The 26,337-nt window shown below is 41.9% G+C and overlaps 1 long non-coding RNA gene and 2 gene segments (V, D, J or C); 2 read left to right on the top strand and 1 right to left on the bottom strand.

Moving 5' to 3' along the window:
• The window catches only part of LOC148647109 (uncharacterized), a 63,895-nt gene that overhangs the window by 13,041 nt on the left and 24,517 nt on the right, over positions 1–26,337 (bottom strand). The window lies entirely within an intron of this gene.
• LOC148647111 (Ig kappa chain V-III region MOPC 321-like) lies at positions 1,384–17,031 on the top strand. The segment is given in 4 exon segments: positions 1,384–1,466; positions 1,595–1,907; positions 3,218–3,320; positions 16,582–17,031. Coding segments are annotated over 4 exon segments (690 nt in total).
• Positions 19,711–24,306, top strand: LOC148647110 (Ig lambda-3 chain C region-like). The segment is given in 3 exon segments: positions 19,711–19,731; positions 20,404–20,488; positions 23,718–24,306. Coding segments are annotated over 3 exon segments (420 nt in total).

Genomic DNA, 26,337 nt, shown 5'->3' with positions numbered 1-26,337 from the left:
ACAAGGTGTAACCTTTTGCAAACTCATTGTGGTCGAGCAGCACTATTTAATCTTTCAGATTTCTGTCTCCTTTTTCCACTAGTTTAAATATTCATGATGGGACAAGTGGATGGGATATGGGTATGAGGGTATGAGGGTATGAGGATCCTAATGTGCAGTTCATGGTTAACGTGATGATCTCTGCCCTGTCCAGAGAGATGTCTATTTCTGACTTTTCTCTCACAGTCACTCTGGAGCAGAGCAGACTAGTGCCAGAGTAACAGCCTGCATTCCTGGATCAACACCTGGACGTCTGAACCACAAGACTCTCAACACTGGATTGTCTCTCCTGTAATGCTCTTCTGCCTTATCATGTTGGAGATCATGGTCATAGATCCAGTAGGCTGTGACAAAGACTTCTGGGCTTCATGATGCCAGCAGGTTTGCCCCTAAGCTTGTTCCCCCCTCTGATTTGCACAGGCATGACTCATTGCTCTTATACCTGGTATTCGACAAACATGGCTGGAGGGTCATGTTGTTCTCTTCTTGGGAAGCCCTAAGCTGGTTGAGGGGAAATGATTACCCTCCCTCACTGTTTCACTGGAACAGATAATTTGCCGAAAAAGTCACAATCAATTGGGGTTAGGGGTGAGTAAAGGAGCAATATTAAATCTGGGTTAGACTGCTAGAAGTGGTGTATAGATCCCACAGAGAACATAATGTATTAGTGCATATTCTACTCGAGGTTATTAGAGAAATCAGCGTCACCTATATGTAAGGTGAGATATAAAACAGAACAGCAAAACAGAGGCTTTCTAATTTTTTGGGATTAGATTGTTAAATCTCAGGTGAGTCACCTGCTGTGCGGGGGCGCCACCAGCAGTACTCAGCAGGTTACAGGTGAGAGAGTAACCAAACAGTTTGCACGATTCTCTATGACTAAAACTTGATTGGGTTGTATAATAGTGGAAACAATAGCATAAAGACCGGTGTTGTAGGTGCAGATATCCTATTATCTCCTTCATGGAATGAGATCTTTAGCTACATGAGAAGCCTCATATTTGCTTAGCTTAGTTACTGTGTTTCTGCAAAATGGTGTGGTTCATTTAAAATGAGAAGTTGTTTAATTAATGTTGTATTTAGACAAATTTTGAAATACATAAACTGAGAAATAGTCACACTCTGCTAACAGCAAATATCACATCTAAGGGTCTTGGACAGTACACTGTATAAAAAGCAAAGTTAGTTCCATAGCTGTGAGTCAACAACAGGTGCAAAATATTTAACAGAAACAAATCCCAACTAACATAATTTGCATAGAAGGGACACTTTGCATCGGCAAGACATGCTTCAGTGCTCTGGGAGTGTTTATAGCCCTGTGAGTTTAACACTTCATGACTGAGAGCTGCCCTTCATGGCAACAGAACCCACAGCAACAATGACTTTTATCACCATCTTCCTCTGGACACTTCTCATCTGTATCCCAGGTGAGGGCTTTTATTATTATTATTTGTAATATTGAACACATCTCATCCATTCTTCTATATCTTTCTTTACAACCGATTACTGATTTTGATTTAAAAGTCCTGCCTGTTTTAATCTTTGTTTCTTTCAGAGTCTTCTGGGCAGATTGTGATGACTCAGACTCCTCCAGCTCTCTCTGTCCTCTCTGGAGGAAGTGTCACAATCCACTGTAAAGCCAGTAGCTCAATTACTGGGAGCAAAAACTACCTGAACTGGTACCAACAGAAACCTGGGGAAGCTCCTAAACTCCTAATTTATTGGGCAACTACCCGTCAGACTGGAATTCCTGAGCGTTTCAGTGGCAGTGGGTCTGGACTGGACTACAGTATGATCATCAGTGGAGTCCAGGCTGAAGACGCAGCAGATTATTATTGTGGACAAGGTTGGAGCACTCCTCTCACACAGTGATACACATCTGTACAAAAACCTCCCTCAGCTCTACAGGAGCTGCTCTGACTCATCAACAGGATCTACAGGGGACTGAGAATGAAAGCAGTGGCAGACCTGCGATAGTTGGACTGAAGAGAGCTAAGAGCTAAGCTAACTGAAGAGACTAATGCACACTGATAAATAGTTTTCAATAATATTAATAAACCACTCTTTTTTTTTAGAAATTCATGAGCTTGGAAATTTGTACATTTGTAAAAACTAAAATTAAACTACTGTACATAATTGAAATCATACTGTATGTCTGAATGTACTGTAGATTTATATAGTACTTCAGTTCCGTATAGAGTAAATAACCTCACACATAAATATAAAAATTAAGCTTTATAAATTAACAGTGGCTACTGTTTACATAGAATCCCAACTAACTCTGTTGGTAGAGCATGAGACTCATAATCAATCTATGTGGCAGAGGGTCACATACTTTATCTGTGACAACAGCATCAACACTCACACTAATTACGCAGAAAAAAGGCCTAGCAATCTACTTCCGTGTCTAACCATGAAAACTCTATGGATAGTGACAGTGGAACTGTCCATAGGGTCGCCATGAGTTGATACCGACTTGACGGCACTCAACCACAGAGTAGATTTATAGTCTTGCACAGATCTATATAACTGTGTTGCCCACATGAGCTGCTGACAGTAGTCAGTACTCTCCTGCATCTTCAGCTGGATTCCTGCAGATACCAGTGCAGAAACTGGTACTGTCACAGACAATAGAACTATTTGCTCTACAGCTGTGAGAAACAGAGTATCCTGGGAGAACAGACTGAGCTGAGCTGCAAGCACAACACTTGATCAAGTCTCTGCTTTGGAATTTGAAATGAAAATGATGGGTAATAATAAATTACAAATGTTTATGCATTGTGAATATTAATAAATAGTACTGATTACCTCAGAAATACACTTAGTATACATTTAATTAGGTTATCCCATGAATTAGGATAATATTATGAAATATAATCTAATTCATAGAACAGAAGATAATTATCTTAAATTTTCCATTTCAGCAAACAGCCCCAGTGTCCCCAGCAGTAGAATCATTGGCATCATTGTCCTGTGTGTCAGTGACTATGAAAGGGCTGAATGGTGACTGATCCACATTGTGAGTCTTAAAGTGTTTGGATCAGTGAGGCGGCACAGGTATGCAAAGCACCTACTCATGAGTCCTGAAGGATTGTGGGGATCTTAAGGCCGCTCCAGCTCTTTCGTATTTTAGCTGATTTCATGCATCTGCCCCCTATTTAATCCATCTTTATTTAAGGCAGGAGCTCCCAGTATGCCTTGCTCAGCATTGGAAGATGGACTCCCGGGAGCCTGCCTACCATCGGGTTCAGGAGAGACCCAACAGCATAGGCTTCATCAAGGTGTAGCGGCAAGGCTTATTAATAATACAGGAATTAAGTTTGCTGCTCCCTTGACGGTCTCCCTCTCTCTCATCTCAGTGGTGCTGGACACAGAAAGGCCATTCCATGTGGTTCAGATTTAAGGTGTTATTCTATCTGATAGAGTTTCCAGATAAGGATCAACTCCCAGGGCTGAGATTCTCCAGCCACCCTAATGAATGGTCATCTCTGGCGCCTTTCTGTCTGGGAGATTCCAAGGGAGAGTCTCATCCCAAATTGTTTACAACCCCAAGGTCAGAGAGCATGGTTACTCATCCTCCACCTAGATCAGCCAATCAGGAACTGGTAGGGCAGGGTAACCACACGTGGGTCTCAAATGCCCGTGAAACTTTCAACCAATGAACGACCGTAGTTCCTCCGGAAAAAACAGGCAGCACAGGGCCCAGAAAGTGCCCCACCAGGACATATTCAGACTCATGTCGGACAATCACGTGACGGACAGTGTGTCGGACTGCCAGGACTTTACTTTGTTCTAAGAGTTGAGACCGAAGGTCGTACACATGTAACCAGGGGATCTGCACATGGTTAGCCTAGCAGCAAGCCTCATGAACCGCCAATAACCCACTGTGAATGCTTGCCTGATCAATGAGTGAACTACAGTTGGAACTGTCGACAGCTGAATCTCAATATTCAGGACTAGTGCTACATCGGGAATGAAGCGGTCTTCGTCCGATCTAAAGAGTGTGACTTGTTCGGACCCACAGTCATTTTTCGTGTTCACAAACTGCTAGTTCAGCCAGGACTAACTAGGTGGTCTTCAGAGAGCCTACTGCCAGCACGTCGCAACAGGAATCTCTCCCTCTTTCTCCCACACCTCCAGCTGAACCAGCACTGCCTGGCACCAGGCTAGAGGACACCGATTGGACTTCTGCTGTTCCCTTGTGTCCGCGGGAGATCTGAATCCACACAGATTGGATGAGTATTCAACATTCTGCATTGCAGCTCGAGAATTTAATTGTTACCTCAACCACAGTTGATGTCAACTTAATTCCTATGAGTGATGTACTTGCTTTTGAGTATCTAGTGTAGAAGTTGTAATCAAAGCTCATTAACGAAACGGTATAAATGAATGGCATACTGAATGTATGTGTCTCTTGGTATTTGTAACTGTTTGTGATTAAATATACCTTTTGTATTCTGCTAACTGTCACTAAGATCTGCTATGTTTACTGTATATGCATATTTTATGTACTGTATTAATAAATGTATTCTCGTGTATTAGTATCCGTGTGTGTGCGCGTTGTCGAGTTGTTCCGCAAGGTCAATTTTCTAACAGCCATCGAAGAATCATTTTGTGACTTACTGCTACAATTAATAATTGTCCCAGTACATGCACAAAACCCTTACAACGGCGTCCTGACCATCTGAGACCGGGGCTCGGAGTGCCTGGAGCGTTATCCTGCTTTTATCTTCCTGGTTGCCTGTCTCTGTCCTGGATGTTTTGTCTTGTCCTGGATGGATCCCCCGGTTTTGGACTTTAGGCTGCACCCCGAATTCCCCCTTTTGGACTTCCCCGAACCTGTTCGCCATTGCCACGGCCCCCGAGCACCAGATCACTACTATCACGCCCCCGTCTGTCAACCTGCCCTGATCCTCTTCGTCTCCTTCCCCAGTGTCCTTCTCCACTTACTTCTGGATTATACTGTCTGCATAGGGTCTTGAACTATGCCTTGCTGTATCCTGGACTGGCTCCTGTTACAGATCGGAGTCTGTTGCTGTTTTCTTCTGTCAAATCAAGACAAATGCCAGGTGCTTAGTGTTTTGTATGTGTATAGAATTTAAAAAAATGGTAAAATTGGATTTAATTAATCTGTATAAATAACCACTCAATCATCAATTTTCAGAGGAGTAAAATGTTTAACCATTCACTTCCTGTGTAATGCAGAACAATAGCTTCCCATGGAGATGAATGTAAGCAGCCTGTCAAGAGATAGGTTGTTAAAAGAATGAGATGGAACAGAATCTCGCTGTTGATGGTAACATTTATTCTTTTACCACAGCTGGGACATGAAGAGAAGTAATACAAACAGTATCGAAGCAGTCCCCTTAGTTGAAGAACAAAAAGAACATGACAATATCATTGAAGGAAGAAACTGCTCACCTCCCATGGTTGCCAGGCATGAAAAGAGACCTGATCCTCCTACCAGCCCCTTGTGAATAAGGTCTGGCTGCTTGCTGGCTGATGGCACAGGAGACAATTTTACAATACACACACCAATGACTACTACTAAAGGTAGCTATTTACAAACAGTGAGTTCCTGAGTCCTAAAAACCTGCGTCCTAAAAAAAATCTTAATGACTAGATCTTCTTTCCTAAAACATGAATGCACACATGAGAATGGGAACTAAATTATATGTATTATATATATATAATATTATAAGGAACAAGTAATAGATTTATTCCATGCTGAAAAGAGAAGAGAGGGTGTGACAGCCGAAACGTTTCTCTCTTCTCTTTTCATCAGGGAATAAACCTATTACTTGTTCCTTTGCAACCTACGCATGCTGACACAGCTACTCACCTGCATTATATAATATTAGATATACTGTAATTATATGTAATATTACATATTACAGAATCTGACTCCAAGACAGAATTAGAAACAGGATGTCTCCCACAGTTCAGCTTAAGAGGAAGAGCAGGGAAACAGATGATGATGATGCTTCTTCTTCTCTTCCTCTTGTCTCTTTCTCTTTAAATTGACTGTTCCTTTGCTCTTCCCTGTATTTATATTCCTGGATCAACCACCTCCCTAGAAATCATCAGTCACCATTGACCGTTAATTCTTTAATATGGTGGCCATATAATTAACAATAATATTGATTTTATATAATGCCTTTAAACTTCCTTCTCAAAGTGCTTTACAGGAAAAGATAAGAAAACAGTTAAAACAAACAAAGTAAAAGATATAGGAGACAACAAGATAAGCATGGAAAAGCATAAAGGATTAGAAATGCAGGAGAGGCTGCCAGGAGCAGACACACATTCCAAATCCGTTAAAGCCTATCTGAAGAAGAAGATTTTGAGTCTGAATTTGAAAGAGGTGACTCTTTGATAGGCTTTGGGGGACAACAGGAGAGTGCAGACGAGCTTGGGGGAAAGACAGGAGACCAGAGTCAGAGGAAAGAAGGCTGCAAGGTGGGGAGTAGGAGGATAGTAACTCAGACAGGTACTGAGGTACCAGGTTAAGTAGAGTCTTATAGGTGAGCATGAGGACTTCGAAGTTGACAGGAAACTAGTGCAAGGACTCCAGAACAGGAGTAATGTGATCACTTGCATGCAGCCTCGGGATTCTGGCTGCTGAATTCTGGACATATTAGATACTCCATAGAGTAGGACATTGCAGTAATCAATTCTGGAAAAGGCACACGTGTTAATTATAGTTGATGGAAGATCTGGAGAAGCATGACTTCAGTCTTGTCAGGGTTGAAATTAAAAGACCTTTGAGACATCCAGGATTTTATCTCATAAATTCAATTAGAGAGTACGGGCACATCTCCTTCAATGTCATTGAACTTCTTTGACCTGAGTCAATTATGTGGAGCACCTTTTTATCATAAGTGTCATCTCTCATGTTTATATGCCCCTCCTAACCCAAAGAAAGTTGCATTGATACAGCAAAACATCCACTTTGATCTCAATCTTCCAAGTAAAGCAGTCATCTCTGACACATCAAGAATTGATGCACTGGACAGTGCTATATACCCTTTTTCTTATTTTGGGTTTAAAAGGGCCTTTATTGTGATGTGAATATCTTTATCAATTAGTTTTTGCTTTGATTTAGTGACTCTGGTGAGTCAGGGTAAGAACATAGTTTAAGGGATATATATATACAATTATAAGCACCAGGAAAAAAAGACCATTTAACTAGCAACAAACTGTCTAAATAGGCTCAAAGCTCACCACTCATCTGTAGCCTTTTTTATGTTCTTGTGTTATTTTCTGAATGTATGTATCTTCCACAATTAAAATTCAGATGCACAGTAGGCATACAATAGCTAAGGAGTCCATTTAGCAGCTATGACACAATCTCAAAACTCAGAGCTGGACTTTCCTTAAAACAGCACTAAGCCCCTTTAAAAAAGAACCCTTTAAGCTCTTTAATCTGCTCAAATTAAATAACTCCCTATTGAATTACCATATAGATAAATTAAAAAGAAACAGCCAAACAATCAGCTTGTTGGGATAGACTCTGGGTCCCCTGCAACCCTGTATTGGATAAAATGGATTGATGGATAAACCATTATCAGGTTCTTCTGAAATATCAAGACTGACCACAACATTAGACATACAGTACAGCAACACTGGTGATCGTAATAACCAGATATACAGCTAGAAGTCCTACTTTCATGCAAAAATCCCAGTGATTAAAGAATTAAATATTTATTTTATTGCAGTCCTGCCACAGTTTAATTCCTAACCATTTGAATCAGAGATTCAACACTGGACCTCTGACACGCACATAAAAGCTCATTTCTTTGTCTCTGTCTCCCCCTATAGGTGTTTCCTGTAGCAACATGTCAGATAGCCTGTCTTCTCTTTGTCAAGAAACCTCAGCGCCTTTACTGTCACTCTTAGGGCTTTCACAGTCCTCACCTGTTTGTGCGTAATAATATCCTCTACTGTTACAAATTCAATAACTTAAAATGTTCCCCAGATTCTCTGAGCTTTTTCTTCACCCTAAATAATTGTCAGGAATATGTACTGTATTTCCATGTCTTTGCAGTTAAAATCACACTTTTCCACCTCAGAGCAGGATGATGCACTGAGGCACAATAGACAAATAAAATACAGATTATTTGAATTCGTGATTCAAGACACATCTTGCTGACATTATTATTCAAGAGTACGTCCCACATGCAAATTGTTTAGACCTTGTCTTCCTGCTTTGCATAAAAGGGATCAGACAGCCGTTAAATCTGAAGGCTTGTTACAATTCTGACGACGTTGTTCAGAGCGGTAGAAAGCATCAGCCATGGCATCAGTTGTTTCAGTTGCCTGGATCATTTTATTCTACTCTGTTGGTGAGTCAGAAAAATACCTTTCAGGTTTTATATTTTCACGTAAAATGTATTACTATACTATCTAGAGCTGTCTAATACATATTGTTTCTGTTTTGTTTGTGCAGGGACTGAGGGTCAGATCACAATGACTCAGACTCCAGCCACAGTCTTAGTGTCTCCTGGGCAGGATGTCAGTCTCCAGTGCAGCGCAAGTCAGGGCATTAGCTGGAGTTTAACCTGGTACCAGCTCAAGCCTGGGCACAGTCCCAGACTGCTGATTAAAGCTGGGGATGAGAGATTCGATGGGGTTTCCACTCATTTCGGTGGCAGCAGATCGGGAACTGTCTTCACCTTCAAAATCACTGGAGTCCAGGCTGAAGATGCAGAAGATTATTACTGTCAGCAGTATGACAGCACTCCTCTCACACAGTGGAGCAGCAAAACCCTACCCTCTTGACATGTCTAGCTGCTGTTGACTCCTGGTAAACAACTTACAGATTAATGCTCAAAACTGGACCACCATTTTAATTTGTTTACCTTCCTACTTTACAGCCAGTATATTTACCCAAAAGTCTCTGTACAGTAGAGAGAGCAACAGAAGATGGGGAGAAGGCACATACTCATCTAATGTCAGCTGCTGCTGCATGTGTATCCCAATAGCAGTTCAGAGCTCTGTAACCCCACGGTGCAAATACTGAACCCTGATCACAACTCTAGACCAGACTTTGGGTTCTTTGCTCCTTGGTTCTGGAGGACAATGTGGGAAGAAATCACAACAGACCTGCAAGATCAAACAGGAATATATAACCGTCATGAAACAGTTCTTTCCGGGTCCTATGCGGAAGACACGATCCAGAATAGTGAAGACAAGGGGAAAAATGGTCATGCAGGAAAAGGTGCTGGAGACGGGGGCATGTCCATGCAGTGCAGGTGTCCAGAGGAAGTGAATCCAGGCGAACAATCCATGTAGGAAATCCAAACGGGAAATCAGAAACAAGGGCTGAAGTCCATAGCCAGGCGATCCATCCGGAGGGGGGGAACCAGGAACTAGGAACAGAAAGTTAAAAGCATAACGGAGCCAGACGCAGCAAGACGCAGCAAGACCCAGGGCTCTCATGATGTGGAAATCAATGAGGAACCAGGAGTAAGGTCCGCGTCTGGCTTTTAAGGGGGAGCGGGGTTAGGGACCAGGTGCAGACAATGGGGCAGAACAAGGAAGGGCTGGAGCGCCCTTAAGATGAGGGGTTAGCAATCGTGACAATAACACTGTGAAAAAATGTTTCCTTTTCTACACTCCACGGAGTACGCTATTGTATTCTACATTCTAGATTTTGTTTTCAAGAAAAAAGTCATTCTGGCCCTGGGTTTACACTGAGGAAAAGTTGGATTATTGCTGACTTCTGAACACAACATTCTTGCATATGACTGAAATGCTTTCATTGGTGCCTTAAAGTGTGTTTTGTTAATGAGGTCAAGTGTGATCTTCTTCTGAGAAAAGACTCATGCATTGAGGAAAACTGCCTACACATCTCTCTGCTGTTTGCAGGTAAACATATTGCCCTTTCATTTTCATAAATCTTAGTATATATCACTGAGACAGCAGATAAGGGGATTAGTTAAGGAAGAGAGCACATACAATAAACATCTCTTTAATTTTGAAGAGGAGGGAGAGAGGACCAAGCCTGTATATGAACACTGCTGATAGTTTTTAAATGAGTTATTTACTGTTTGTCTTCTCTACGCTAAGAGTATCTAGTATATCTAATGTGAAGCTGGCTTGTGTCAAGTCTTGGTCTCTCCTTGGGAATTTATTTTTTTTATGGATGATACTATCTGTTTTGGAATTACCATTCCCCACCAGATTTTTTAAAAATTTAATTACTTAGGAGTTACAAAAAAGCAGCCATTGACGTTATCAGTGACTGTCTCCCTTCACGACTACATCAGAATCGAATCACCTGGAGACTCTGAGTGCTTGGGGTTAGTTTATAAACCCACCCATTCCAGGTGCTCTTCAGTGAAAATATTTGGGCCTGACAGAGCGTGGGGCGTTTTTGACACTGAGCACCTGGAGCTTCATCTCTGTGTTTATTCCGAAGCCCCGCTTTGCTTTCTTGCTGTTACCCCATGCCCCCAGAGGACTTGTCGTTCCACCTCGCATTCCAGTACTGTTCCTAATTAGTCAATTAACCTCAGCCTATTTAAAACTGCTTTACTCACATCTCCCTGCTCAGCATTGGGTGTATCCTGGCTAGAGCTACTCTTTCTAAATCTCTGTGACTCTCTAGTAGGATATTGGCTTCCTGACCCTGGCTTGTCTCCCAACTACATCTCCTGGTTTCGGTTTCTGGCTTTCGACTGTTTGTTCTGGTTTTGACTCTCGGCTTCCTTGCAGTTTTCGGCTCTGCTTCTATTTTGGTACTTCTGCCCGTCTCCACTACCTACGGCTTACGGACCTCTGCTTGCTCACTCGAAAATGATATCTGGATATCGTTCAGGATTCTTCATAGGGTCCACACTACCTTTCTTTAACACTTGCCTTGTCAGCCTGCTGTGTTTCGACCTCCTACTTTGTCTCCGGACTGTGTTCCCAGATCTCCCCTCAGCTTTGTTGTCTTTGTGTCTCACAGCTTCTACCCTGGCTTTTTCCTTGGACCTAACCTCTCCCTGTCTCCCAATCAGCCCCTTGTGCTTGGCTACACTGCCTCCCCAGTTGCAACCATTATTTGTGACTCCAGACTGAGTTCACCAGCACCTCTCTCTGGATCCCCGGGCTCTCCAGTCATCAAGCTGCCTGCTCTCCATTCCCAGAGTGCACGTTTCCTGCTCCTCCAGACCCAGTAACCCGCTTCCCTGTGTGCTCCCAGACTCAGCTGCCTGTTGTTGTGGATTTCCCTCTGAGTCCTACCTCAGCAGCATGAGTTTCTTCCTCTTTGTCTTTTCTCTTAGAGAGAACATTTGCTTTTCCTTTCTCTTCTTTTGGATGCTTGGATCCCTGTTTTTTTCTTGGTTTGGTCTGTTTTTTTTAGCTTTCAGATAGGAAACAAAAAGAGGAAAATGAAAGAGAGAACTCTCAAGAGAAGTATCGGAAGACTCTGCAATGTCTAGAACCCTCTCTTCTAGGTTGCCATTTATGCGGATGACCAGGGCCCCATGCACTCTCTCTGCTCCATTTGCTTTGTCACCTGCTCCCCTGTACACTCCATGATTGATAGTCCACAGGCTGATATCTGGTGTGTTCTGGGCTGTTTATACATAGCTCAGTAATAAAAGAGTTAAAGAGCAGGAAAAACAATGTCTTACGCCAGCTATCAGAATTCTGCACATCATTTGAACATGATTGTCATACCTGACTTCCCCCAACTTCCACAGCAACACTAACTATGGGAGAAAGCTTTCCTAGAATATTTGGAAGGAGCAGGAGAGGAGTGCTAGTGTCATTCATGCCTTTTTCACCTCTGCTCCTCCAGAGGAGGGTGCCAGCCCTAACCCCAGGTCATTGGCTTTCAAATCACATCACACTTCAGTCCCTTCCTCATTCATAACTGAGCTTCAGGTCCCTCTCTCTGTGTGCACACTCTATGATGGCCCTGAACAATGACCAGGATTACTCAGCCCATTCCAGGTGCTCTTCAGTATAAATATCCTGACCTGAGAGAGCCTGGAGCTCTGTTATTGCATCTGACACCGAGCCCCTCGAGATCCATCTCCATGCTTATTCCCAAGGTCCACTTTGCTTTTTTGCCTTGTCAGCATGCTGTGCTTTGACCTCCTGCTTTGTCTCCGGACTGTGTTCCCAGATCTCCCCTCAGCTATGTTCCCTGTGTGTCTCTTGGCTTCATCCCTGGCTTTTAACTTGACTGAACCTCGTCCTGTCTACTGATCAGCCCTTGTGCTTGACTAAAGCGCCTCCCTAGTGACCCCCACTTGTTCCATATTATGACCTCAGACTGTGGTTATCAGTATCCTGCAGGTCTACCAAGCAACCATGACCCAGGAAATTCCATGTGAGCTGTGACCTATGGCTGACCTGAGAGCAGAACCTGACACATCACGATCCTCTGATGAAACTGTCAAGATCTTTACTAGAATCTGTGCTGGACGTCACCCAGTTGGATCAGCTTCAACACCATGACAGATACTGGTTATAGACCCACAATCCCATGGGGTTAAAGGGTTTGTTACAACCTGATGGGTCATAATGACTGTGCAGTATAGTAGCTCCTTTTAATTTTACTTTCACCTGAGAAACATCTGAAACTGAAAGCGTTTGTTTACAATGCTTGGTCAGGAAGAATCTCAATTTCTCTGTCTCTCATTCGTCATTGATGTTTGGGCTCTTGTGCAGAAGCCAGGTGTTTGGTGTCTCTAACCCTCCTGGCTGCCTCACACACCTGCTGAAAGGGAGCCCGTGTGTAAATGGGGCAGATTGCCCTCTTTAAGATCAGGCTGTGGGTGTTAAAAGTAAAAGTCTGGGAGGATGAAAGGCACTGGAGTGTAACACTCTGTTAAGCTGATGCAGTTCCCCCAGCGCAGCAGGAGGCAGCCTGTGAGGCAGAGCTGGGGGTGATGAGCAGGGCTTCAGCTCAGGACTGTGAGGGGAGGCAGGTGGAGGCAGCGACCATCTGGCTGTGTGGTTTCTCTCTCTGCTGCTGCCCTGAAACTGACTGTCAGTCTGCTGCTCTGTGATTGCAATCTCACTCTTTTCCTGGGATTGTCTCTTTACTGCTGTTCTGTGATTGTCATTCTGCCTCGTTCTTTGGTTCTGCCAAAAGCAAGAAAGACTGAATTAAACTTACAGTTTTAAATCTAATTTAAAGGTAATTTAAAACAAATTAAGCTGAATTTTTTTAGGCTTGTGAGCAGCAGTGTTGAGTCTTTTATCAGTGGAATACCATATTGGCAATGAATGTGATTAATTCTTTCTCACTTTTTGTTGAAATGTGAATTGAACAAACACATATGCAGGTGACAATGCCTGGTGATTGTATAAATTGTGTCTATTATGAGGAGGCATGTTCAGCATATCATACTGTATATTAAATAAACATATTGTATATCATATATCATATATTTCTGGTTTATAGAAAAATGAGCACTTTGTAATAGCCTAATTTTATTTTTGAAATTAAAAGTTTTTTTTAGATTAGAACTTTTCTTTTTTTATTTTAAAAAGTATAATACTGTATATATCTGATTATAATGCATATTTGTCCTTATAGCTCTCAGGTCCTGAGATGCCTTCTGCATGGAGTCTGGACATTCTCACTCTGATCAAGCAGGATTTTTCCTTGTGCTACTGTACAGTTTCTTCCCACCTTCCAGAACCCTGCTAGGTGGGATAATAGATGTCTCCAAGTTATTGCCACTGTATTAAAGTTCTCTAGACCTCTGGACTAGACTCTGGACCAGGAATAAGAGACATTATTCTGATGATGGATGGACTCAGATTTATATGATACAAGAACACCACTGCACTATGGATCTGACAATCAGACATGTCTGTTGTGGCGCTGCAGACTTCAGCCTTAGATGTCCTGTAAGTCTTAGTAACAATTAATTCAATACTGCACATTGATACAGTTTCTAGTTTAACAGAACAGAAGAGAAAGAAAATAAAGTCTGAATAAGAAAGAAGAGCTGAAAGGAAGACATTGTTGGTGGAGGGCTGGGAAAGAGCATTTTAATGCAGGTTTTGGTATAGCTGTGTACAAGACTTTGCACAGCATTATTCTCAGTGACAGAACTCTTTGATTTATAATTAGAATTGTTAGATGTCTTGATTGATACAGAAGATGTGCTGTAGTAATTTACTGGACAAGTAATCTATGTAAATTAAATATGCAAATATAGTGACACCTAATGGCCTAAAGTGCTACTGCAGGCAGTGTCAACATAATTAATTGTGCACCTTATGCACCTGGATAATAATAATAATAATAATAATTGCTTACACTTATATAGCGCTTTTTCTGGACACTCCACTCAAAGTGCTTTACAGGTAATGGGGACCCCCCTCCACCACCACCAATGTGCAGCATCCACCTGGATGATGCGACGGCAGCCATAGTGCGCCAGAACGCTCACCAAACATCATCTGTCAGTGGGGAGGAGAGCAGAGTAATGAAGCCAATTCACAGAGGGGGATTATTAGGAGGCCATGATTGATAAAGATTGATGGGGAAATTTGGCCAAGATGCCGGGGTTACACCCCTACTCTTTTCGAGAAACACCCTGGGATTTTTAATGACCACAGAGAGTCAGGACCTCGGTTTTACGTCTCATCCGAAGGACTGCGCCTGTTTACAGTATAGTGTCCCCATCACTACACTGGGGCAAAGGGACCCACATGAGCCGCAGGGTGAGCCCCCCCTGCTGGCCCCACTAACGCCTCTTCCAGCAGCAACCTTAGTTTTTCCCAGGAGGTCTCCCATTCAGGTACTGACCAGGCTCACACCTGCTTAGCGTCAGTGGGTTGCCAGTTGTGAGTTGCAGGGTGATATGGCTGCTGGATGCACCTATGTTGCCTTTGTGTGGTTGTTTCTTCCCTGTAGTTGATCTCCCTAGTTAGATTCCTCACTGTGTCAGTGTTTGTAACCCTGACAGCAGCAGAAGCACCATTCCTCAGTACACTGGACTCTAGTGGTTTAGTGGTGAGCAACTGTGTGACAGAGAGTAGGGGGAGTGGAGTTTATTATGAATTGCAGAGCTAACAAAGCAGCGTTAGTCAGCAGGGCTTTGCATTGCTGTGATTGCTTATCTTTGGCTTCCTTAGAAAAATTTAACAAACCCAAGAGTGAGATTTGTTCTAGGGAACTAGAGGGAGTTGAAAGTACAACATGATCTTAAACTGTGAGAGAAGAGAATTAAGATCCTGGGGATATATTTTGGAGAACGGGTGGAAACTGTGAATTGGCAGAACAAACTCTCAATCCAAAATGGAAACTCATGCAGCAGAAGAACTGGGACCTCACCCTGACAGGGAAGGTGCTGGTGATTAAAGTCAAGCTCTTGCCTATCCTGAATTTTTTGTCTTCCACCTTCCCAATCCCATACCGTTCTGCGGCGGAGCAGATTGATGTTTCAATATCTATGAGGTGAGAAGCAGGAAAGGAGCGAAATAATGTACAGGTCGCTACCCTTGAGGCGAAGTCTGTGCATCTTCTTGGACTCTGTGATGAGAGACCTTGTAACAACACCTGAACCGCGAACCTGGACTTATTTCACCAGGCTTTGGGTAGGTAGGGAGGTGTTCAGAGTGTAGAGTATCAGACCCAAGCTGGATGTGCCTTTCTCTGACATGTTCCCTGCACTTTTTAAGATCTCCTTCAATTGGTCATCTTCCCCTCAGAGCTATCAGTATCCAAAAAATAGATCTCGTCCAGCTTGATAACAATCAGCTGACCCCTGTGGCAATTTTAACATCAGCCCAAACAAGAAACACACAACCTCCAGGTTTCGGTGCAACGTTCACAGAGACTTAGCCTGGAGTGTTATCCACCAGTGCTGACCAATATGAACCTTCTTCAAGCCCTCCACTCTCCCACCCCCACATGATCAGATCCTCCATTTGAGACTGAAGAGATGAAATTATCTCTGCCTTACACACATTGAATTTATTTATTTGTGCTTTACGTTTATTGCATAAATAAATCAATTCAATGATTTCTGTAAAACAGTACTTGCTATTCCTGGTCTTAAAGGTTTTTCATCTTAATTCCCACTTGTATCCCCAGATCTTTTTATTGCCTGAGTTTGACCTAGCCAGTTGGACTCATTTTGATTTATATCATTCAGGATTGTGAACACATCTGTCAAGCCCTCCACTCACCCACCCCTACATGATCAGATCCTCCATCTGAGACTGAAGAGATGAAATTATCTCTGCCTGGTACACATTAAATTTATTTATTTATAATTTTATGAACAACGTATTCTAAATGAGGTCGGAGGAGTGTGAGGGATCATTTTAGCTCGAATGTCTTTATTATATCTTTATTTCTTTATATCTGATTCTCCCTCTCCTCTCGTCGCTGCCCTGCGCTGAGAGACGATGTGCCTCTTCTCTCCAGTCTCACTCCATGTTGCTTTTCTCCCAGGTGACACTCGGCCCTTGTTGACGGTCCTGCCCCCCTCCAGCAGGGAGCTGTCGGAGAAGAAGTCGGCCACGCCACAGGGTCTGACCAGCAGGGGCTTCCTGTCTGGCTGGAGCCTGTAGTGGACAGTGGACGGCCCCTTCAGGACCAGCAGGGTCACCAAGACTCCCGGCCTCCTGGACGCCACTGGCCTGTACAGCTGGGGCAGCACCTTGACCCTGTCCGAAGCCCAGTGGTCCTCAGTGGGCACCGTGGTCTGTGAGGCCACCCACAGCTCCCAGACTCCCTCAACACTCCTGAAGAAATCCGACTGTACGGAATAGCCGAGCCCAGATTCCCAGCTTCATTCTCAGCCTAGAACTGCAGATAGTGGTGTTAAACTATAACCTGTCTGTGCTGTGATTCAGAAGCAGAAGGCTCTCACCCCCTTGCCTGTGTGACCTGTCATCTTGAGCCAGTGAGCTGCTTGTGTTAGACCCGTCTCAGAGCTCTATTCACCTCTGTGGTGTGGAAATGGTCTGTTGCTGCTAGTGACACATCAATCAGAGTAATAAAAAGTTTTTGGATCTTGAGCATCAGTGTTCTGAGTATTATTGATAAAAAATGTGTATCATATTGTACATCCCTGCAACTAAACTGAAGTAGTTACTAATGATTTATTCTTCAAGACAAGCAGGGTCACCATTCATCTATTGTCTAGGATAGTTTTTACACAGTGTGCCAATGAATAGAGTTCAGAACGAAAGTTCGGAAGGGATGACAAGAGCCAAGTTCAATCAGACTCAGCTGTCAGTAATTCAAAATCACCTCTGACTGTCACTTCCTCACCTAAAACATTATAAATACTGTATGTGATCCCCCTTTCTCCCTCACATACTGTACATCTTTTACATCCTTCCTTCACCCCATCTCCACATCTGCAGCTGCCCCTTGGTCACTCCTCACTCTGCAGGGGGGCCTCAGCCTTCTCGTCCTCTGCCCAGGAGGTCATCCCTCAGCCAGGAGGGTTAAGACAGATTTTAACTGAACACTCCAGAATCCTTCAGTACTCTTAATTCTTGGGAATTATTCCCTGTGGATATTCCCTTGTGTGTGTGCCCTGTGGTAAAGTGGGCTATGATACACACTCACACTCGGCTCATCCCAGAGTGAAGACTGACCCTCCAAGCAGCAGATTAAAAACCCATTGCTGTCAAATGTCTGCTGCTGTGCTGGCAACTACCTGTTAATACAAATCATTTTAGGTTAGTGGATCACTAACCTGTTGGGATAGTAGATCGGTAGTTTTAGTAGATCAGTAGATAGAAGATCAGTAATCTGTCATTTACATGTACATGCTGAAAGCTCTTCTGTTCACCAGTTTTAAAGAATGAAATGTGGTTTTGATTGTGTCTGATGTTCTTCAGTGTGTTCTACAGCATTGACCCCAGACTATATCCCAATTTGCAATGTGACTCAATGGTTCTGAGCCCCTGTTTTGTTCCTTTTGTATGAGGTCATTACAAGCACCTTACTGAATAAAACGTGACAATATTCACAGATACCCTGAAAAATACACACACCTGTCTTAACAAAATTGCAGTGAAAGAGGTGCCAGGCAATATTTTTAGAGCAGCAAACAAAAAATCCACTTTGAATATAAGAAATAGGTTTATAGAATTTTACAATTTGTGCAATTTCTTCCAACTTGAGAAGGCTAACCTGTCTGGAGTACTTCGTTTGTATGATTCATTAACTGAACATTAATTAAATCCCAACTTTTCCAGTTTTAGTCTTGAAACTTGAGAGTTTATCATTTTTCCAAACTAGAATTTGGGGATACAGGAAGAAAGCAGAAGACAGGTTTTTTTCACAAACAATTGTGAAATCTATCTAGATTTTTCATTTACTTTGCTTTTTTGTAACACTGAATTTATTTCTTGATCACAATTGTGAGAATGTGAGAAAAAATATAGCTTTTCACCACATCATGCGGTTACATCTTGTACATCACTATACAGTATGTACACATACAAAAGGGAAGATCAAGCCTTTTACAATCTCTCCTCCAAAAAAAAGACAGTTTCAATCAAAGTTCACAGACAATGGTTCTGCAGTCTAATATGTGATCTCGCTGTTTTACATAGTGAGGTTGCCTGAATGGCTTTTTTCTGTTTGTTATCTGTGGTGCATTTAATTACTGTTATTTCAACTGTAGCCATAGTCAACAACCCATGTTAACACCTGTGAGTGCAAAGCACCATTGAACTTACAATTTAAGAAGGGATTCGATGTGCACAGTTTCTGTCCTCTTGAAACACTGGCACTGGGCAGGAAGGCTGCAGGACCATAAGATATATATTAATTGGTAAACCAGGCAGAAACCAGGGGGATCTGTTGGGAGAATCTTCTAGGATCACTTCAGTACTCCAGCCTTACAAGGGTTGCTTGTGTTCTTCACGGCTCTTACTGAGGAATGTTGTTTTGTTGGTGGTGTGTCAGGATAGGAAATCCTTACCTAGTCAAGGCAAGATCTGAATGAAATGCAGAAAGACACTGACCATGACATGGAGGAGGAATCTTTTGAAAGAGTCTTAATGGATTATGGATCATATTGATTATCCAACCAGCAGTTTCTTTTATTACTAAAGTCATCATTAGGATCAAGGATATTTATCACTTGCCAAGAGCAATATTGTCTCTTGTGCCCTAGAAGAATTGAATGAATTCTGTGTTTATCCGGGATGAGGAATTAAAGGCCATTTCCTGACTCATTAACTTTGGAAGTGGGACACATAATCAGATAAATACAAAGAGAGACATCATCATGGAGTCTTGGAGATCCAGCTTGATTTGGTCTTTGTGTCAAATGAAATGAGTCTTTGACACATGGCTTCTGTCCAATCCATGCTGGACAGAGTGAGCAGCACACAAGACAGGAACAGACACTGGGCTAAAATTGTTTCTAAGAGAACAACAAGAATGCTGGACACATTCCATAAATCACAGAGTGACCTTTTGCTTTAGAACTTCTAATGAATCCTGAAGGATATTACAAAAAATGACTGAATGATCCTGAAACTCCTTGGTCCAAAGTCCATTCCTGATTGTATTTCATGGGAATAACTTACATTGGCTGGAAACTGCATTTTTTACCTGAAATCAATGTTTCATATTTGGAATGTGTGGTCTTTGGATGTTTTTTAAAAACATTCTGGAGAATTATTATTTTTATTGGACTGGGGATTCATCTTGGAATACATTTCATCACAATCCTGAGGAAAGAGATGAAGGTATGTTAATTGTACTGTACGTAAGTCATATGTGAGTCAAGAATAGTCTGTGATCATAAATGACCTCCAGGTGTTATACAATCTACTAAAACTTCAGCAGTGCATCTGGTGGATATACTGTGCTGCACAGATTTTACATTACAAATGCTTCTGTCAGCAAAGACAAATTAAACAACCTTGATTTATACATATACCCAGATACCTTTAATTTACAGTTTACATTCAGGTCTCAGGTTCAGGCAGGATGTCCTTTTTTAGTGACATTTGGCTTAAATGCAACAGCAGACTGGCTTTCAAAGTGAACAGTTTGCTCCAGTCTTCTGAACTCTAAATAAACTCCAACTTTTCTTCTCTTAAAAGTGGTCATCAATTCAATAATACTTTGTTCTATTTTAATTGTTATTTGCTACATTTAACGTGTATGATGTCTTTTAAAAAATGAAGATAACATTTAGCTGTGAAACAGAAACCTATGAAAGTCTCTCTGTAGGTGTCCTGCACTTCATCCATACTTGAATCCTTAAGATAGTGATAGCCCTCATGTTTTGTCCTTGAAAATGAAGTGCATTTAAAAATGTGATAAAGACAAATAACATGTTATAATTGCAAAGCTTAAAGAAAAGCATTATTGGCAGAAAGCAGTTGTTGAAGAGCAGGGTCTGCTCTCTGCAGCTGCAGGAGGTTTTTGTACAGCATCTCTATGGCAGGGAAGCACTGTGGTACACTTTCGGACAAGGCACCAAGGTGGTGGTCAAATGTAAGTGACTTCTCTTCTTTTATTCAACTCTGCAGGCTTGTTTGTCTGTTCAAATGTTTTTATGATGTTTTAACTGTGATCCAGTATGCTTTGTGCCTCCCAATCTTGGTCATTCTTAACTGATCTTGGTTGATCCAGTCGTCTGGGCTGGTTCATGAAATTAATGCTAACCTTTGTAAAACCCTCTTTGTAAATATAGAGTTTGAGAGTTGTTTTGGGCACCTAAATAAAAGAGGAAAAACTCAAACTTAGTATATTCATTTCTAAAAGAGGTATTTAAACTCATCTGAACTGCAACACAGTAATATCACCATTAACAAAAAGTAAGGTATTAAACTATAGTGAGTACATAGAGCAGGCAGTGCACTGGAGAGCTGGGTGCTCTCTCTGGAGGTTCGGGCAAGGAACCAAGGTGGTGGTGAAATGTAAGTGACTTCTCTTCTTTCTCTCAACTCAGCAGGTTTTTCTTGTCTTTTCAAATGTTTTTATGATGTTTTAACTGTGATCCAGTGTGCTTTGTGCCTCCTGATCTTGGTCATTCTTAACTGATGTACAGAACAGAATATGTATGGTTGAGGAGGGAAATCTTGAAAGGACAGTAGCTGCTTTGGATTTTCCTCTCTCATGATCCTAAACGATCTTGGGTGACCCAGTCACCTGGGCTGGATCATGAAATTAATGCTGATTCTTTCACAGGGAAAAGAAGCTTTCACACAAATTTTCTTTGTTAAGAGAACTGAATGTACAGTTTAATTCATGCTCTTAATTATAGAAACAAAAGAGGAAAGACTCAAACTCAACATGTTCACTTACAAAAGAGGTATTTTGAAGCAGCACAGTAATATCACCATTAACTAAACTGAAATATTAAGTTTTGGAATCCAAGTGATCATAGAGCGGGCAGTGCACTGGAGAGCTGGGTGCTCTCTCTGGAGGTTTTTGTGCAGCCTCTCTATGGTAATAAAACACTGTGGTGGACTTTCGGACAAGGAACCAAGGTGGTGGTGAAATGTAAGTGACTTCTCTTCTTTCTCTCAACTCAGCAGAGTTGGAAGTCCTGGAATTTTTACATTTCAGCAGTATAGAATCTTTCATTTCTCCTTGAGCCAGACTGTGCTTTTACATTATACTTTAGAACATGTGTTCTTTTGAATCAGTGTCCTATGCGACATGTTCAGCTGTAATAATCACAATCAGCTGTGCGCTGTGTTCAGGTTGGCTTTCAAAGTCTTATTCTTCAGTGAACAGTTTGCTCCAGTCTTCTGAACTCTAAATAAACCTCAGCTTTTCTTCTCTTAATTGTGGTCATCAAATCAAAAATACGTTTGTTCTTTTTTTAATGATGTTTAAACAGGTAAGAATATTTCCACTCAAAGTGTCAGTTACTGGAATCTGTTTTATTGTTTTCTTATCCTTGTATTTTGTGCCAGGTTGCTAAAAAGTCAAGGTCAGGTGCTTCATTTACAAACTTTAATTTTCTATGCAGGCTAAAACAAACTGACAAAACTCCACTAGTACTGCTGCTTCTATCTCTGTTGAATTCCTATTGCCAGTCAGATTTGACATAAAGACTGCAGTTTTATCACTGCTCTTCACGTTCAGACAGGACAAGTGAAGACAACTGTTTTTTTTTCATTTATTGTATTTGCTTAACAGAGAAAAACAAAACCTCTTTAGGCTCTGAAGTGTAGTTTTTAAATATGTTTAAAAGGATATGCTGGACAGTTTTGAGCTTCTTCAGAAGTAAAGCTATTTTTCAATACTGATCTGTAGGCAACATAATCTAACCAAACAGGAGGCTGCTGTCTCTGTTGAGAGTGAGGTTAACTGGCATTTTAAAATTCACCCCAGTTGAGAAGTATGGTTTTCTAAAGATACTGCTGCTTTCTCCTTAGACAGAGACATGATTTAAAAAAAATAAATTCTCAAAATTTAAGTTCTACTATTTCTGGTAACATCAGAATATAGTCGGAATTTACAAGTCATCATCATTATTTTCAATATTAAATTAAATTAATTTCAGTTGATTAATCATCTTTTTTATAGTAGTAATTAAAATAATAATGATGTTGATATAAGTATAAAGCCCTACAGTATATTCATATTTTTTGAAAACTTAATCATGGACAAACTGCTGGTAAGTCTTTTATAAATTATATTTTATAAATATAGAAATTGATTACTTCTAATGTACAGATCAGCACAGGATCAAAAGCTTTGAAGTTATTTAATGAATCTTGTGAAGGTATTTGAACTTAAATCTTCAGGTTTTGTTGCAGCTGCTTCTTCAGACACATCTTCCTCTGCTGAGCTGCTCAGTAAAGCATGAAGTGGAACACAGATGACAGAACCAGCGCAGTTGTTTTTTTTAGTAATGCCTAATGATAATATTAAACTTCAATTTACATAGACACTTTAAAAATCATCTTAAAGTGCGTATACATTGCAAGTATGTTATGTTTACACAATTCTTGTCACAAGTTGTAACAAATGAAAATTATTCTGTCTCAGCTAACAATTACTGTACCTCCACTGCTGAAGTTTAGTTTACAGCGCAGAGAACTGACACTTACAGTATAATGTGTAATAAGATCCTGTGAAGTAATATGTGCTGAAGATATATTAATACATGTTGTCTTTAAGTTTAGAAGATTCTGCATTGGCTTATTTCAAAATAAGTATTTCATGAAGACAATCCTAGTAAAATAATAACTATTTGTTGATTCTGAATTTCAGCAGCAGGTAGAATGGGGAGTTAGTTCACTTGGTGGCTCTGTCTAAGTGTCAGTGAACTCATTGGAAACTGGGCTGGTTGACTCTGCAGACCTGTTCTCTCTGTATCAGAGGTGAACAGGCTGCTCAGGGTCACAGCTTGGAGTCCAGGCTGCTCCAGGACACCTGGTGCAGAGAACTCAGGCACCATGATTCCAGTGACAAGTCATCAGAACCTCAGAAAGGCTCTAAACAAGCAGATACCTGTCCTGCTCACTAGGCTACTTGTAGCACATTTATCTGAGGATGTCAAGGGGCTTCCTTGAAAGCATTCTCATTGATAATATGTGTAACTTTAAAATGTATGTATTGATATTAATTATTGGGTTTTAAAACTATAGAGTTTTAAAACTAAGTTGCAGAATGTGGTGTGTGTTGGTGCAAAGTTAGTGAGGCTCAGTCTCCTGCTCGACACCAGTCCTGACTCTCTGCCCTGCTCTGTCTTGCTCTCTCCTAGCTGGCGCCAGCGTGAAGCCCACAGTGTCACTGTTCCCCCCGTCCCCCAGTGAGCTATCCGCCAACTTGGCCACGCTGCTCTGCCTGCTCAGCGGCTACTCCCCTGAGGGGGCCAGCGTGGAGTGGACGGTGGACGGCTCCAAAGTGACCAGCGGGGTCCTGACCAGCGCCGAGGAGGGGAGGGACGGGAAGTTCAGCCGCAGCAGCTCCCTGAAGCTGAGCAAGGCCGAGTGGGAGGCCAAGGAGGAGTACGTGTGCACGGTGACCCACGACAACTCGCCGGCCTCCTACAGCGTCCGCAGGAGTCAGTGCGCGGGCGCCACGGCGTGATGCGCCGGGCCCGGCTGGGCTCAGGGCCTCCCCGTGCAGCAGCTGTCCTGGGAGAAGAAGGGAAGAGCTGCCCTCCCCTCGGCCCCAGTGTGTCTGCAGATCCTGTCGAGCCACGCAGCAGCTCAGTAGCCTCGCATGTTAGTCTCAGCCTCCGGCCGTCACTAGAGCTTGTCTGGTAACTGGTGTGTGTTTGTGTAGTCTAGGACATTTTTCATTGTTTGTTTCGCTCTAGATGTTCAAATAAAATATTGAAGTCAGAATCTGGAGTTGTGTCACTCTTTTTGTATGCGTTTGATTTTCTGAAAAGGAATATAAGATCTCCGGGTTGAGAAAGGCCCCAGTTTGACCCTGTGGCACAGAGAGCATCCATATCAAAGGCAGCTGGCAGCTCTTAACTGAAAGACAGGGGGTCTTCTTATTACAATAAAAATAATAATTTAATTGATTTACCTGACATCTTCATCATCAAAGATACCCAAAAATTAAAGAACTTATAAATAATAATAATAAACTTTATTTTATATAGCGCTTTTAAAGGTGGCTTCTCAAAGCGCTTTACAGAATGACAACAACAATAAATAAAAAGAATACACAAGATAAAACACAATTACAATATACAGAGGAGACTGTGGATGGTGGTACTAAGTATAGTAGGAGCAGAGGGGTAAAGAATGGAACCAGTTCAGAAAAGGCTCATCTAAAGAAGAAGGTTTTGAGTCTGGATTTGAAGGAGATTAGAGAAGGTGACTCTCTGATATCCTTGGGGAGAGAGGATATCAAGTATTATCATACAGTACATAATAATATATAATATACATTATATAACATGATATGTAGATTGGATGGATTAAAAAATCTTCTTTCATGGGTTATTATCAAACAATTCAGTGACAAAAAGTAGTGCAGCACAAGAGACAGAGACTTCAGTGAAACCGCAGGTCAGCTCGATGCAGAGTTGAGACAGCAGGGGCCTGAGGAGGCTGGAGACACACAGGTGTGTCTGGGGATCTGGCTCCACCTCAGGGGTGGACAACCAGCAGCACTGAAAGCTGGAGAGCAAAGAGAAGCAACAGCTGGGCTTGAATAGAGAGGAGGGGGAAGAATGAGAGATTATATATATTATATGTGTATTGAATACTGACACTGTGAAACTTTTCACATTACTGTGAGTTGCAAACTGAGCACTGACACGCTAGGATCTACAGTACCACAGTGTTTTCAAATTAACAATTGTTTTTCCTGCATAGTGACAAAAAGAGTCAGCACACAATTCTGTGCTTGTCCTGCCATTACTTGTCCTGTTTCTAATCTTTCATAGTTTGTATACATTTTGCAACAAGCCTTTGCATTTCACATCTATTTATCTACAGTGCCTTGCGAAAGTATTCGGCCCCCTTGAACTTTTCAACCTTTTGCCAAATTTCAGGCTTCAAACATAAAGATATAAATTTTTTATTTTATGTGAAGAATCACCAACAAGTGGGACACTATTGTGAAGTGGAACGAAATCTATTGGATTTTTGAAACTTTTTTAACTAATAAAAAAATGAAAAGTGGGGCGTGCAAAATTATTCGGCCCCTTTACTTTCAGTGCAGCAAACTCACTCCAGAAGTTCAGCGAGGATCTCTGAATGATCCAATGTTGTCCTAAATGACTGATGGTGATAAATAGAATCCACCTGTGTGTAATCAAGTCTCTGTATAAATGCACCTGCTCTGTGATAGTCTCAAGGTTCTGTTGAAAGCGCAGAGAGCATCATGAAGACCAAGGAACACACCAGGCAGGTCCGTAATACTGTTGTGGAGAAGTTTAAAGCCGGATTTGGATACAAAAGATTTCCCAAGCTTCAAACATCCCAAGGAGCACTGTGTAAGCGATCATCTTGAAATGGAAGGAGTATCAGACCACTGCAAATCTACCAAGACCTGGCCGTCCCTCTAAACTTTCAGCTCAGACAAGGAGAAGACTGATCAGAGATGCAGCCAAGAGGCCCATGATCACTCTGGATGAACTGCAGAGAACTACAGCTGAGGTGGGAGAGTCTGTCCATAGGACAACAATCAGTCTTACACTGCACAAATCTGGCCTTTATGGAAGAGTGGCAAGAAGAAAGCCATTTCTCAAAGATATCCATAAAAAGTCTCGTCTAAAGTTTGCCACAAGCCACCTGGGAGACACCCCAAACATGTGGAAGAAGGTGCTCTGGTCAGATGAAACCAAAATCGAACTTTTTGGCCACAATGCAAAACGATATGTTTGGCGTAAAAGCAACACAGCTCATCACCCTCAA

This window comes from Lepisosteus platostomus, chromosome 16, assembly GCF_059453375.1.
Source record: "Lepisosteus platostomus isolate fLepPlt1 chromosome 16, fLepPlt1.hap1, whole genome shotgun sequence".
NCBI classification, from domain to species: Eukaryota; Metazoa; Chordata; class Actinopteri; order Semionotiformes; family Lepisosteidae; genus Lepisosteus; species Lepisosteus platostomus.
This window is presented reverse-complemented; position numbering and strand designations above follow the sequence as displayed.